Source organism: Acinonyx jubatus, chromosome C2 (assembly GCF_027475565.1).
Source record: "Acinonyx jubatus isolate Ajub_Pintada_27869175 chromosome C2, VMU_Ajub_asm_v1.0, whole genome shotgun sequence".
NCBI lineage: Eukaryota > Metazoa > Chordata > Mammalia > Carnivora > Felidae > Acinonyx > Acinonyx jubatus.
This window is the reverse complement of record NC_069384.1, coordinates 64,388,813-64,402,149: the sequence shown is the minus strand read 5'-3', so window position 1 is coordinate 64,402,149 and position 13,337 is coordinate 64,388,813. Positions and strand designations below refer to the sequence as shown.

The 13,337-nt window shown below is 44.6% G+C and overlaps 1 protein-coding gene and 1 pseudogene across 1 annotated transcript in view; both read right to left on the bottom strand.

Moving 5' to 3' along the window:
- Window positions 1-2,892: 2,892 nt before the first annotated feature.
- ARHGAP31 (Rho GTPase activating protein 31) overlaps window positions 2,893-13,337 on the bottom strand; it is a 113,828-nt gene continuing 103,383 nt past the window's right edge. Inside the window, exon 12 of the mRNA XM_027060917.2 lies at window positions 2,893-10,116. Coding sequence (XP_026916718.1) covers window positions 7,687-10,116 — 2,430 coding nt within the window. The 3' untranslated portion in view covers window positions 2,893-7,686. The remainder of the gene's footprint in view (window positions 10,117-13,337) is intronic.
- On the bottom strand, window positions 11,825-11,922 carry LOC113600016 (uncharacterized; annotated as a pseudogene).

Here is a 13,337-nt window from a genome sequence, read left to right as displayed (position 1 = left end):
TTATAACACAAAGGTGTTCAGAAAGGTACAGAAAGGTACAGAGGTGATGCAGAAAAGAGATTTATCAACTTTGCTTGAAAGCTGCAGTGTCATGAAGACTTCACTGCAACAGTAACACATAAGGAGCATTTTAAAGGAGGACTGGGAGTTGACCACTTAGATGAGGGAAAGAAGGTTCATGTGGTACGAACAGGACATACAAAAATCCAAGGCACGGACTTGGGCTAGTTTAGTGGGTTTTTAAAAAAGTTTTTATGTATTTTGAAAGAGAGAAAGCATGAGTCGGAGGGGCAGAGAGGGAGAGAGAGAGAGAAGGAGAGATCCCAAGCAGGCTCCGCACTGTCAGTACAGAGCCCAATGCGGGGCTCGAACTCACGAACCGTGAGATCATGACCCGAGCCAAAGTTGGAAGCTTAACCAACTGAGCCACCCAGCATGCCATGGACTTGGACTAGTTTTTAAAAAACCAGTTCAATAATGCTAGCGAGATAGGCAAAGGATAGATTATAGAAAGACTTGAATTCCACATAGGTCACAGGTTCTCAAAGGTGTGATCCTTGGATACTACATCAGATCTAAGTCAGAATCAAGAGTGAAGCCCAAAAATGTGCCCCTTTCACAAGCACTTCAAGTAATTCTTAGAAGTCTAGGAACTGAAGGCAGCTAATGGAAGATTTTAAACTTAGGAGTTAGGACCCAGAGAGTTCTCAAAATGTAATCTCTGGGTCTGCAGCAGCAGCATCACCTAACTAGGAACTGCTTAGAAATGGAAAATTTTGAGCCCTATCCAAAACCTACTAAGTCAGAAACTCTGGATAGAGCCCAGAAATCTGTTTTAACACACTCAAGGTGATTTCGATGAGATCCACCATCCTTAGACAACTTTGGCAGCAGTATGTACAATCTGGAGAATGGACAGATGTCAGTGAGAAAGCGGGGAGATCAGTTAGCCAACCATTTAAAAAGTTCATGTAAGAGAAGGTGAGAGGGGGTGGGGTGAGGTGTCAAAGTTGTGTGGGTGATAGAAACAGTGGGGTGAAAGGGAAGGACAATTCTGGTGAATAAAAACATTTTAGAGCAGAGAGGAAGAGGAAGCTTTCAAGTGAACCAGACTAAGGAAATGGAGGTCTAAGAGACAAGGTGAACTAGTGTTTCAAGGAAGAAATGATCAACAGTATCAAATATGAGAGAAGAAGGAAGTCAAGAGACAGAATTGACTGTTGATGTGATTATTGGATCATTGGTGACTTTAGCCAAGAGAAATTTTAATGGAGCAATGGGGGTGGAGGTCAGGTTGCAGTTGGTCCAGAGCAGTGAATTGGAATGAAGAAGTTGTGAATTAGAAGGTGTTCTTGGGAGCCCTTGGGAAGAGGAATAGCAATTCCTGTGAGCTAGAAGGAAGTTCAGGTACATACATATATGGATGAGAAGGTGCTGGTGGGGGGCAGGGGTATTGAAGAAACATCTGACAGCATAAACTTGTGAAGTAAGGGGCAAATTGGGGGGGTGGGGGGTGGATCAACCTAGGAGGGGGCTTAGAATAGTGAAATATCTTTTGTGAGTTTCTGGAATGAGGGTACTGATGAGGTGGTAAACCATAAATTTTCAAAGGCTCTCCTGCCACGGTTTTAAATTTTTCTCTGGTCTAATTCAACAATAAGTAAAGAGTGGAGAAGATGGGTGGTAAGAGTCCTGGTCCTAGTTTGGAGGTTTGCAAAGCAGGTATGGCTGAAGTACTAGTGGTCAAGGGAGTTAGTAGTGCTGGTGGGAGTAGTTGAGATGCTATTCCTTGAGGTCTGGAAAGGCTAGGGAAGGAAGAATGAAGTCTGGTTGGGAGTACTGTCTCTCAGAGTAGGCGTAAGCCAGGCGTTAGTAATCTTGAGCAAGTAGAAGGGATAAAGGAGCAAGGATAGGAGAAATTCTGAGAATGGAATATGAGAGTTTAGGATCATAGAGTTGTGGGTTGTGAAACAGCATAATGTGAAACCCTGGAGGCAAATGGCCCAAACTAAAGAGAAGTAAAAGCTGTGAGCAACTGTGCCAAGAGTGCGGGGCGGGTTTTCCTCAGGAACACTGAAATCATCCAGAACAATGGTGGAAAGAGGGAGCTCGGTGCCAAAGACTGGGAGATCTGGGACATTGACTACATTGTAGCCACAAAGTATGATAAAAGTTAAAATAGCTGGATTCCATGAATTTTGGTAATAGATTTTTGTAGAAGATGGGCAGGAGCAATGGTGCAAATCAGAAGTGGGAAACTAGAGAACACCTAGTTTGTGTAACAAGGGAGAAATGTGTAGCCTTAACTGTTCAGGGACAGGAGCGTCCTCAGAGGAGAGTCAAGTTTTATTGAAATCCAGGAAGTGGAGGCAACATTGAGGGAAGATACCAGGGCTGTGATGAGAGAAGACTCCAGAGGCTGGAGGTAAGATTAAGAGTGAGGGCAACTGTGTGCTGCCATTTGGGGGGCAGTGGGCACGGATCCAGGAAAGAGAAACAGAGGAAGCGTGGATCTGGGAATAGGGAAGATGAAAAGGCATTTAGGGTAGTAATGAGGGATGACAGGAGCAGACCTGAGTAGTGTGAAGTTCTAAATATTTTTATTTAGAAGGCTAGTATTTTTGTCCTCTTGGCAGTGGTGTTTTTCATTGCCAGATTGTAAGCCTTAGTTGTGTGATTTTTTTTTTTTCCTAAGGGCCTGTGATTTAGACCCATTGAGTGCCTTTCTCCCCCTTTTTTGTGATAATATATGCCAGGATTTTGCTTCTTTCCCTAAGAGCACCATTAACATAATCATTCAAATGAAAGAGCAGTCCCCTCCAATTGATTCAAGTAATAGAAAAATTGAGTTCACATCTGTGCAGATGGATTCACATAACTTGGTAAGCTGTGGACTTTTGAGAAGCAATAGCTTTTTTTCTTCTTAATTTTCATGACAATATCCATTGATTTATAATGGGTATCTTTGGTAACATGTATGATTACAACAGTAAGAGAGAGAAGTTGCAAATATTTGACAATATTAAGAGGTAAAATAACAAAAACAAGAAAAATTTACTCAAGCAAATCATCAGGACTCCAGCTGTGAAACCAAACCTTGAAGAAAGAAAGCCAACATCGAACCAGAACAATGAGCCTGATGCATATAATCTACTTTTCCTATTATTGATTTTGATGAGCCCAGGTCTTTCTCTAGTTCACAGTGCCATCATAAGCATTATCCTTTATATCATTTATTAGAATACATTTTTAAAGCATAACATCTGTTTTAATTACACTTAAATGTCTCTATGGATAGGTTTAATATTTATACTTTTTTAATCAATAGAAACAATTTGACTATATCTTTGGAAACACTTGTCGAGCTCAACAAACAGCTGAATCCATGTAGATTTCTAACAGATGCCTTTGAAAAAGTGCTTTATCTTGCAGAATTATAATAAGCCAGGAATTACTATGGCATTGTTATTGCAAAGCATTGTGATCCATCCAGTAAAACAGCTACCTACTTCGTGGGTTTCTTATATTTAGCTACATCCTCCTTCAACCTCACAGAGAAGTGATTTTGCATTGCTCATGAACCTCAAGGCTGCTAAATGATCTGTGTGCCAGTTCGTCTGTGGTGGCCCCCAGTTTTATACTATCTAGACTGACACTGATCTCAGGCAATCACCCTTTTTCTATCTCCTATGCCTCTCCATGCTTGGAAGGTGATGACAAAGGAGGACACGTTCTTTGTCATTCCACATTTTGAGCTGACCTTCCTGCCGGAAGTGCCTAAAATCATACTCCTGACAACACTTAACCCCAAGATTAATTTTGTCATCAGATAGGACAAGCCGGTGGTAGAATGTGGTCCTGTCCCGAACCTCTCCCACTCCAATTCCAGACAAATGAATCTTATGCTTCCCACTGCCCCTTCAAGACCTGTGTAGATAAATAAACCACCCAATTTTAGTCAAATGTGATCATGCGCTGAACATTAGGCATGAAAGGAGCAGCTTATCTTGGACCTATGACTTCATCATCAACAGGAGTTAATACATTTTGTGGTGATGGAAGTCTCTAAAGCCCCCTCTCAGGAGCATGGCATGCTATTACCTGGCTCATTAGCAGAGATCCAGCAGGCCTTCACAACCAAACCAATTAAGACTACACACAACTTCAGAACTATTTGTTCTTGATTACCGCTCTCTCATTTTTTAAACAAAGCAAAATTCTCAACGCCTGTCTCCCTAGTACCTTCTGCTGGATTTGCAATTGTGTTTAATTTGATTAAAGTCAGTAGGTAACTCGAACACTATTAACAATCCTATTAAAGGATGCTAGTTGCTACATGTTTCCCTTTCAGCTGTCATTTGATAACTTAATGGTTCTAAATCTTGTGCCTATTTGTTTATGGACTATTTCATTTGCTACCATGCCTCTCCCCTTTTTCAGTAGACTCTTCAAGGATTTAAGTTCTAAGGCACCCAGTGCAATATTACTAAGCTCTTGATAAATACTGTTGAGGATGATGATGTTTATTACGTTTTTAAATTCCCCAGAATCCCGCATTTTGAGTTGGTCAATATTTTGAATTTTATGGCTTAGATTAAGCTGTCTTAATGGAGTTCTTGGTCAGGTCTCTTCACATTCCATCTAAAGCAAAGAATAAAAATCAAATTTCCCTCTATCTAGTCCATTTTGGCAAAAAAGAAAAGAAAAAAAATAGCTGGCCTGAGAGGGCCATTTTGCCAATCAATACAGATTATCCTCTCAAGCAACTGCTAACACTGAAAGAAAACATTAGGAGATGCATGCATTTCATTTCAACATTTAAATCCAGCCACCCCCATTTTGAGGACTGGTAATTGATTTGAGGGAGCCCTTTGCCAATTTGATTCTTCAGCCCTTTGCAGAGCACCCTGTAGATCCTCCTGAAAACACAAGCCCTTGTTCTGTCCCTCCCCTGGGTGGAAGTGGGCAATTTGATTTCCAGCCGGCCATTCTCAAGGGGGTCATTTTTCAGTCCCAAATGAATGACCAAATAGGTCATCTCAGGGCATTTGGGGGAACAATTTCAGGGGGGAAAATCTGAGTTCTCTGCCATGAAATGGAATTTCCTCAGCGCCAGGCTAGCCCTAGTCCCCAGGAAGTTTATGGATGCGTTTGTGACAGCTGACAGGCTGGGCTATAGTGAAGAAGAAGTCCACATTTTCGCAGCGGGACACTGATTGAGAGGGTGAGTCAGCTTCCACAGCCTTCTGGATTCACTGGCTAGGGAAGCTGAGAATACAGAATATCTCCAGACAGTTGTCATTGTGTCTCATGGTGGCATCCACATATCCAAACTCCTGAAGATGATGCTACAGACAAAAGGTGTCAGAGTCTGTCTAAGGAGCATGGCAGCCATTTAAGAAATGTGCCTAGGTGCCCCGAGCAGAACCCACTCATTAGTATGTACTTAGTGGCTTCTGAGTCTATTCCCAAATAAAAATATATCCTCTAAGTGTTACAAGCAAAAATTCAAAATAATCGTAAAACAGTTTAAATATTTCATTACTTGGCTCAGAGTTCTGATGGTGAGGCAAAGTCCAGTTCCCTTCCTCTCTCACATTGTAACTGGAACATGGTCTTTATCAAAGCATAGACACCATAGTGCACTGCGATTGGGATAAAGCCTATCTGCCCACATTTTCTGATAAGGCAGGAATGTACTTTTCAACTCTCCTGAACATGGCCTTTCTCATCTGTCACCACTATATTTCTTCACCTTGCTTGCCAAGGAGGAAAAATGCTATACCCTAGGACTTTGTTTTTTTAATGGGTTGACATCTCCTCAGCTGTTGGTCCAGTGTATTGCTCACCTAATGAGAATGCAAGACCCCGAAACGCCTATTAACTCTCCCCTCCTCACTCACCTCAGCGCCCTCTGAAAGTAGAACTCATCAGCTGGCCTGCCAGTTACCCCACTACAGACACTGGCTTAAAAGGTATAGGACAAGATTTTAAAACTGTAAGGTTTATCAGGGAAGAAAGGAGAGGGGAATATGTATCTGTTGCAGGGCATCAGCTTCCAATTTCTCACTGGACGAGGTAACTTTAATTCAGCCCCTACCTACCCCAGCAGCAGCATGGGTTGTGAGGCCTGCCCAGAGGTACTGGCTAGCCCCTAGAGAAAGTTCTGCAATGACTGAGCTTGTGGACAGAGTTCAGCCAGACTTGACCCTGAGAAGTCGTGGATAGGGCTAGAAACAGGTCTATTTTAATTTGTTTCTCAAATAAGATCGTTGTCTTAGGTTTGAAACTGCTGATACTCTAATGGCTTTTGCCTTGAGAAGGGCTCCTGTGAAGCCCTTTTTGGGGGAAGCACCAAAAATCTGCCAGCAGGTTATATTAGTTCTCCTTCCTCTCACCAATCAAAAAGGAAAGAACCATTGGAAGTTCTAAAAAACTGAAATAAGATCAGATTGGTTTATTGCTTCTGCCTGCATATAGACAGAAGAAGGGCAAGTTGGAGTGCTGGGGTGGGTGATGGATGAGGCGGATTATGGAAAGGAGAAAGATACTCAAATATGCTCTGAGTAATGGAAGGAGAGGGAGAGGGGGAGGCACCCACGGGCTAAAATGAAATGCATATTCAGAAGGGCAGCTCTCACCAAGTGGTAGTGATGGTCACCCTGCCAGGGTTCCCCACTTATCCTTTCCTGTACTCCCAGCCTAGTGTGGGGGAGAGGGAAGCTGAACTAGAGGTGTTTTCTCTAATGCCCAACCAACTTAAACATATTAAGTTTAGAGTATGGTTCTGCCCGTGTGTGAGGTTTTTCTCTATGATGATATCCTGTTCTTGGACTCTGATTTGGAAAGAAAACAGATCACTTCACTTCACTATTGCATACTCAAGTGAAGATTCAGCACATTTCATTGAGGTAACCCTCAGCTCAGCTCAGCCCCCACCTTGCCCAGCTACTGGATTTGTAAATCAGAGGTCAGGATAATGGTAGAGTCCCAAGTTAGCAAAAGCCACAGCCAATAAGTTTTCTTAGATTTTTCCAGTCTCAGAATTTGCTCTTGTGTATAGATTCTGATTTTCAGCGCTGATATATGGAGCCATCTTGGACAGGTCTGCAGAGATTCCAGGGAAATTCACCCAGTTGGATCTTTAGGTGTTAGTTTGCACTTCCAAATCTTCTTCCATTCTGGAGTGTACACTTTTACAAAGCTTATCAGAAAGCTGGTCTAAAAGAACACATGCTTTAAAGAGCATTAAAGAGCATGATGTAAAAAGGAGGCCTTCAAACCTCAACAGCAACATTTTCCAACACAGGCAAAGGATTTCTCTTTCTTTCAAAAGACGTTATTTTAGCCAACTCTCAACGGTAATAGATAATGACAATGTGGGAGAAATGCAACTCACAAACAAACCGAAATCTCATTGGAGGCAAGAATTTCACCCTGTTCTGTTACCTGATCTTTTCCTACCTGCCGTTATGGATTTATCTAAATTTCATCTCTTGGTCCTTCCCTTGACCTCTTTTCTGGCAAACGAACTAATTAATAAATGGTCAAAAGTCTGAAGAAAGAGAAGAGGCCAAAATAAGCCCAAATTTGGATAACCTACGCCTGGAATAATGGCAAGTTGGCCCTGTAATAACTTCCAGATGATGAATCATGATATTTTTTTCAGACACCAGTGAACTGATGTCATTCTATTTGCCTCCCATTTCTTCCATCCAGAATCACTGATCTCCGCTGGGGCTGGTAAAAACAGCTGGTTGAGGTCTCTAGTCTTTGGCCATTCTTAGGGATGGTCATTTTATTCCTAAGTGTAACCCCTTCTGGTGTGACCCACGTGTTTTCTGCCAAATCCCCACAAAGAAGGCCAGGGGAAACTGTCTGGGTGGGACTTCTGATGGGGGACAGAAGAACCTTGGAATCTGTCACTGTGGATGAAGGGGGAGGGTGGTCCATAATGGGGAAAGGGGGACTGAATAAGATTAGGCTCTGAGGTCTTCCCGGTCTTGACCTGTGGAAAGGCTTAGAACCCCCTGATGGTCGCTCTATTTTTGAAGAAAGAAGGTTGTCTCCAGATGGCTCTGTCTCTGATGTGCGTTTTCTGCATTGCACTGTTGCATCCTGGGTGGAGAGCAGGTTAGCCAAGACTGGTTCTGGAGGAAGGATGGGTCCCTCACACATGTGGGATGTAGTGGTATCCATTGGCAAGGATGCAGTGGTTCCTGTATCTTGCTTTGATTTCTCTTCTTTTGGGCTTTCTGAGGAAGAGACAGAATCATCTTTGGCAGATTTCTGATTGGTCTCACCAGTTGAGCTGGGTTCCTCTTGGCCCCTTTCCAGAGGCTGAGCCCCACTGTCGCCTGAGCTCTGAGAGGGCAGGGGCTGTGGGATCTGTGTATACTGAATCTTGGGTGGGATGACTGGGACTGCCCTGGCCTGGCACATTTTGACCATGAAGGAGGTTCTCACAGCTGACACACTCACAGGAGCCGAGTTACGGCGGCCTGTCAGGGCCTGAGCAACAATGTCCAAGTCCTGAGGGTCCTGGGAGTAAATGCTCCATGGGTCTACTTTACAGTGAGATGATGACATCCATGTGACTTTCCTGTCTGCTGGATCAGAGAGCTGCATTCCAGGTGAACCAAATGAGGCCACATTCTCAAACCGGAAGAGGTCAGTGATGGGAATGGCAGAGTCCAAATTGAGGGAAGAAGGCCTGTGTTTCCCTCTGGGGGGTCCACAGTCAGTGCCTCTCAGCTGTAACTTTGGGGGATGCTCTCCAGGCAAGGTACTGTCCTGCACACTAGGTGAACTTTCCTTGCTATTGTCTGGCCCAGGAACACTACCTTGCTCAATCTGAGGGTTGTTGTGCCCTTGGTGTGCCCCCAGTTCCTTTCCCTCTGCCAGGCTGACAGGACTGATTTCTGCTGGTTTGGGCTGCAAACCACTTGGTCCCTTTTGGCTGGGAACAGCCTCTGTCCCTTTTGGGCCAGAGAACTCTCTGAAGGACCTTAGGGTTTTCTCATCCCGTTCAGTAATCTCTCTCCTGGATGCCAGGGATTGCAGAGGGTCGGAATTCCTCTCTGCCTCAAGGTTAGCACAGCTGCTGGAGGAGGGAGTCTCAAGAGTCCACTGGCTCTTGACAGAGGTGGTTTTGCTATCCAGAGAATGGCTCTGGCGAAGGCTGGGCCTGTGGGGAAGCCTCTTCTCCAATCGGTGGCCCTGGGCGCCCTGCACCTGGGCCTTTTGCACATCTTTCAGGGTGGGAGAGTGAAGGGGACTCGTTACCCACTGGGGCTCCTCCCAGGGTTCCACCATCTCCAGGCCATGCTGGGCAATGTCTGTCACAGTTTCGTCTTCATCACAGTCTGAGGGCTCCTGCACCGAATGGGCTACATCCCCCTCTCCTTGTGGGGAGATCTCAACCTCTCTTGTTGGGCTTCGAAGACCAGAGCCTTTTCCCTCAGGGGCAGCATTCTCTGAGTTTTGATGTTCGCTTTCCCCTAGAGAGACCTCCTCCCCCTGACAAAGTCTGGGGGTCCCAGGGCTGCCTTTGGACTTCAGCTGGTCTATATATGGATTTGTCTGCAAATTCCTAGACGAGTCTTCTCTCTCAGGGCTGCCCTTTGATAGCTGATCTCGAGGCGCCTCTTCCAGAGGAGTTGGAGGGGGCGCAGCAGGCGGGAGCAGAGGAGACAGATTCCCTGGGCCTCCCTGGTCCACCCTTGCTTGTGGAGAAGCGGCCTCAAACGGTGCGATTTCCAGAGGAGCCAGGCTGGTGGGATCTGGGCGCTGGCCCTTCTCTGGCTCAGATGGGTGGAGGCTGTTCATAGTCTCTGGCTTTTCTCTATTGGCTGCCGTGGAAGTCCCCTGTGTGCTCTGATTGGTTGGATCCCTAGTCCGCTCCTCCACAGGGGTGGAGACAGCAGTTGGGCCACAGGACAAGCTCCCAGGAGGCTCTGGGGAAGCGAGAGGCCCTGGACTGGACTCCAGGATTGGCTGAACTGGGCAGATCTTTGGAGCAGGTGGTGGCAGTGAGAGCTCCTCCTCAGATTCAATGATTTTCAGCTCCTGTTGAATCTCGGGCCAGATCAGGGTGTTGGCCAGATCATCTTCATCCTGAAAAACACCAAGAAACGGATTATTTTAGAGCCAAGGACTCTCGGCACCGACAACTGCAACTGTTTCTCAGGGAGAGTAAAGGGATTGGCGAGGTGCCAGGCTGCACTATCCCAGCAAGTAAAGGACACTGCATTAATAACCATGGATGTTTACTCAGTGCTTATGATGTGCGGTAACACATTTTAACTGCATTTTCTTGTTTAATTGTCCCAACAACTCTAAGAGGTAAACACTACTATAACTACTCCCATTGTAGAGGTGAGGAGACCTATGTTCAAACAGATTAAACAATTTACCGAAATCACAGAGCAGCAGCCTGGGACTAAAATCCAGCTGTGTCTACACCAGAACAGAAACACTTAATCCCTGTGCACTGTTGACTTATAAAACAAACCAACCCCTGGTCTCATTTAACCTCAGGTTTACCAGATGGCACACAAGAAACAGATTCTCCCAGTGGAATGTAAATGTTAAGTCTTGCCCTGACATCTGCTTTCCAAATAAATAAATACAGATTTTATTTTATTACCAAAGAAATATGTATTTCACATGGAAAAAAATTTTTTAACACATATTAAAATAAAGGAGAATACAAAAACAGCAGAATCTTATATTCCTACTACCCACAGATAACCACTGTTGATCTGAAGGGGTGCCTTCTCCTCCATCTTGTTTGCTGCCCTTGTCTCCCCTCAAGTCTAGTTTCCCTTTGTCTGACTCCTCCCTTACCCTACACAAAGCCCCAAACTGTAGACAGGAAAGGGATGAAGGGAGGCCTGGTGGGGCCTGGGAAACAAATTTCAGTGGCCTTCAGTTCTTCTCTCAAGGTCTAATTCTGTCCCAGGGAGAAGCAGTTCTAGAAGGCATATCCATCCTGTGGGGGTTCAGGCCTTTATGAGAAACCTGACCTCATGCCAACCTGACATCACTTCTCATCCGGCTCTGATCATGTGTTTCATGTTACAATTAATTTGATGCTTATCTTATCTTTCCCAATGAATGGACTATGAGCTCTTGGAGGTCAAGAATTGTGTCCATTCGTCTTTGATTCCTCAAGGCCAGAGTCTGGTATACTGTGAGTAGTTGCTCAATAAGAGGTTTTCTTTTGAGTTATTTCTATTTGAGTTATTTCCTTCAGAGAATTCTCCAGAAATAGGATTACTTGGTCAAAAGGCAGGGATATTTTTAGGATCTGATTCTACTGTATTGCATTCATTTGTATCTATTTCTATTTCACCTTCAGGGCAGGGGCAGCCTCTCTTTACTCTTCTCAGCACCTCCATTTATTGATCTCTTACTAAGAAATCAATAAATTTAGATAAATAAATGAGCATGGAAACTCCCCTCCACCCCTCTCTACCATCTCAGTAAGTGGACCATGGTGCATCTTTCTGCTCAGATCAGAAATCTATGAGGTGTCTTGATTCTTCCTTCTTCCTCACTCTTACCCAATCCCTCACCAAGTCCTGTTCATTTTAGCGTCTTTCTTTATGTGATAATTAAAATTATTAAAATTGTGTGATAGTTAAAATTATTAAAATAAAAATATTATTTTAGACGTTGCTATTTTATTTTATTGTACTTTATTTTATTCTAGTTTATTTTAAGTAGGCTCCATGCCCAATGCGGAGCATGAACTCATGACACTGAGATTAAGAGTTGCAGGCCTTACTGACTGAGCCAGCCAGGAACCCCCCCCCCCCCCAATATGGAAGCTTCATGAACTTGCATATCATCCTTCACAGAGACCATGCTAATCGTCTCTGTACCACTCCAATTTTAGTATGTTTGCTGCTGAAGTGAGTGCCACTCTAGCTTCTAAATAACTCTTGAAGCCTTCCATTTCTATCTCTGTTGCCCCCAACCTTGTCTAAGCCCCCATCTTTTCTCACCTGGTCTGTCACATACTAGCCTTCTCACTGGCATCCCTGCCTCCTATCAGGCCTCATCCATGCCATTCTCCTCACAAAATAGAGGGACCTTTAAAGTATAAAATTCTGCACAGATCAGATTTCCCACTGCTCCTTAATCTCCAAATCCCTTCCAAGCAGCCCTGTCTGACTGGCCCCTGCTTCCCTCTGGGCCTCTTTCTCTGGCCCAAATTCCTGTTCTCTGGTCTTGTTCCTGTTTCTTGAATGTTTCATGCTCTTTCCCACCTGAGATTCATGGCACATCTTACTCTTTCTGCCTAGAAATCTCTCCCTTACTATTCTGTCCCCTGCCCCTTTAGTCTAGCTAAGTTCTCAGTCTAAATGTCTATTTTTCAGAGAAGTCTTCCCTGACCATTGTGACTCCCCTCCTCCCTCTGACTAGGTTAGGTCTCCTGTTATACACTCTCACAGCATGCTGTAATTCCACATCATCCTAGAAAGCATGCGTTTAATGATGTTTCACCCACTAAGCTGTCAGCTCGAAGAAGGCAGGGACTGCGACTGTCTTGCACACTGCAGTCATCTCCATGCTCAGAGGAGTGCCTGGCCCAAAGTAGGTGTTTACATATACTTTATTTATTTATTGGTTTGTTTAAAATTTGTTTTCACGTTTATTTATTTTTGAGAGAGAGAGACAGAGTGTGAGCAGAGGGGCAGAGAGAGAGGGAGACACAGAATCTGAAGCAGGCTCCAGGCTCCATGCTGTTAACCAAGAGCCAGACACGGGGCTCAAACTCACAACCTTGAGATCATGACCAGAGCAGTCGGCTTAACCGACTGAGCCACCCAGGCACCCCTATTATTGTTTTTCTTTAATGTTTATTTTTGAGAGAGAGAGGGAGAGAGAGGGGAGCGAACACACACAAGCTAGTGGGGGAGGGGCAGAGAGAGAGGGAGACTGAGGATCCAAAAGGGTCTGCGCTGACAGTGGAGAGCACGATGTGGGTCTCGAACTCACGAGCTAAGCCAAGAGATCATGACCTGAGCTGAAGTTGGACACTTAACCGATTAAGCCGCCCAGGCGCCCCTTAAATACATTTTTAAACTGAGGAATGGACTGATGCCTTTACCTGTTCCCCTGAATCCAGCCTGGTTCCCCTTCCAGAACTAATTTTATCTGCTTCTGAAAGCAGTGCTATTCCCAGAATTCAATCCCTGTAAGAATGTCCATATCCTTCTCCTTCTACAGTGGCAAACACATCCATCAGGAACCTTTTCTCAGCCCTCTTGAGGCCACTATAGCACTCCTGCACTGTCCTAACTCCCAGCACATCGTCCTTTTGTGCA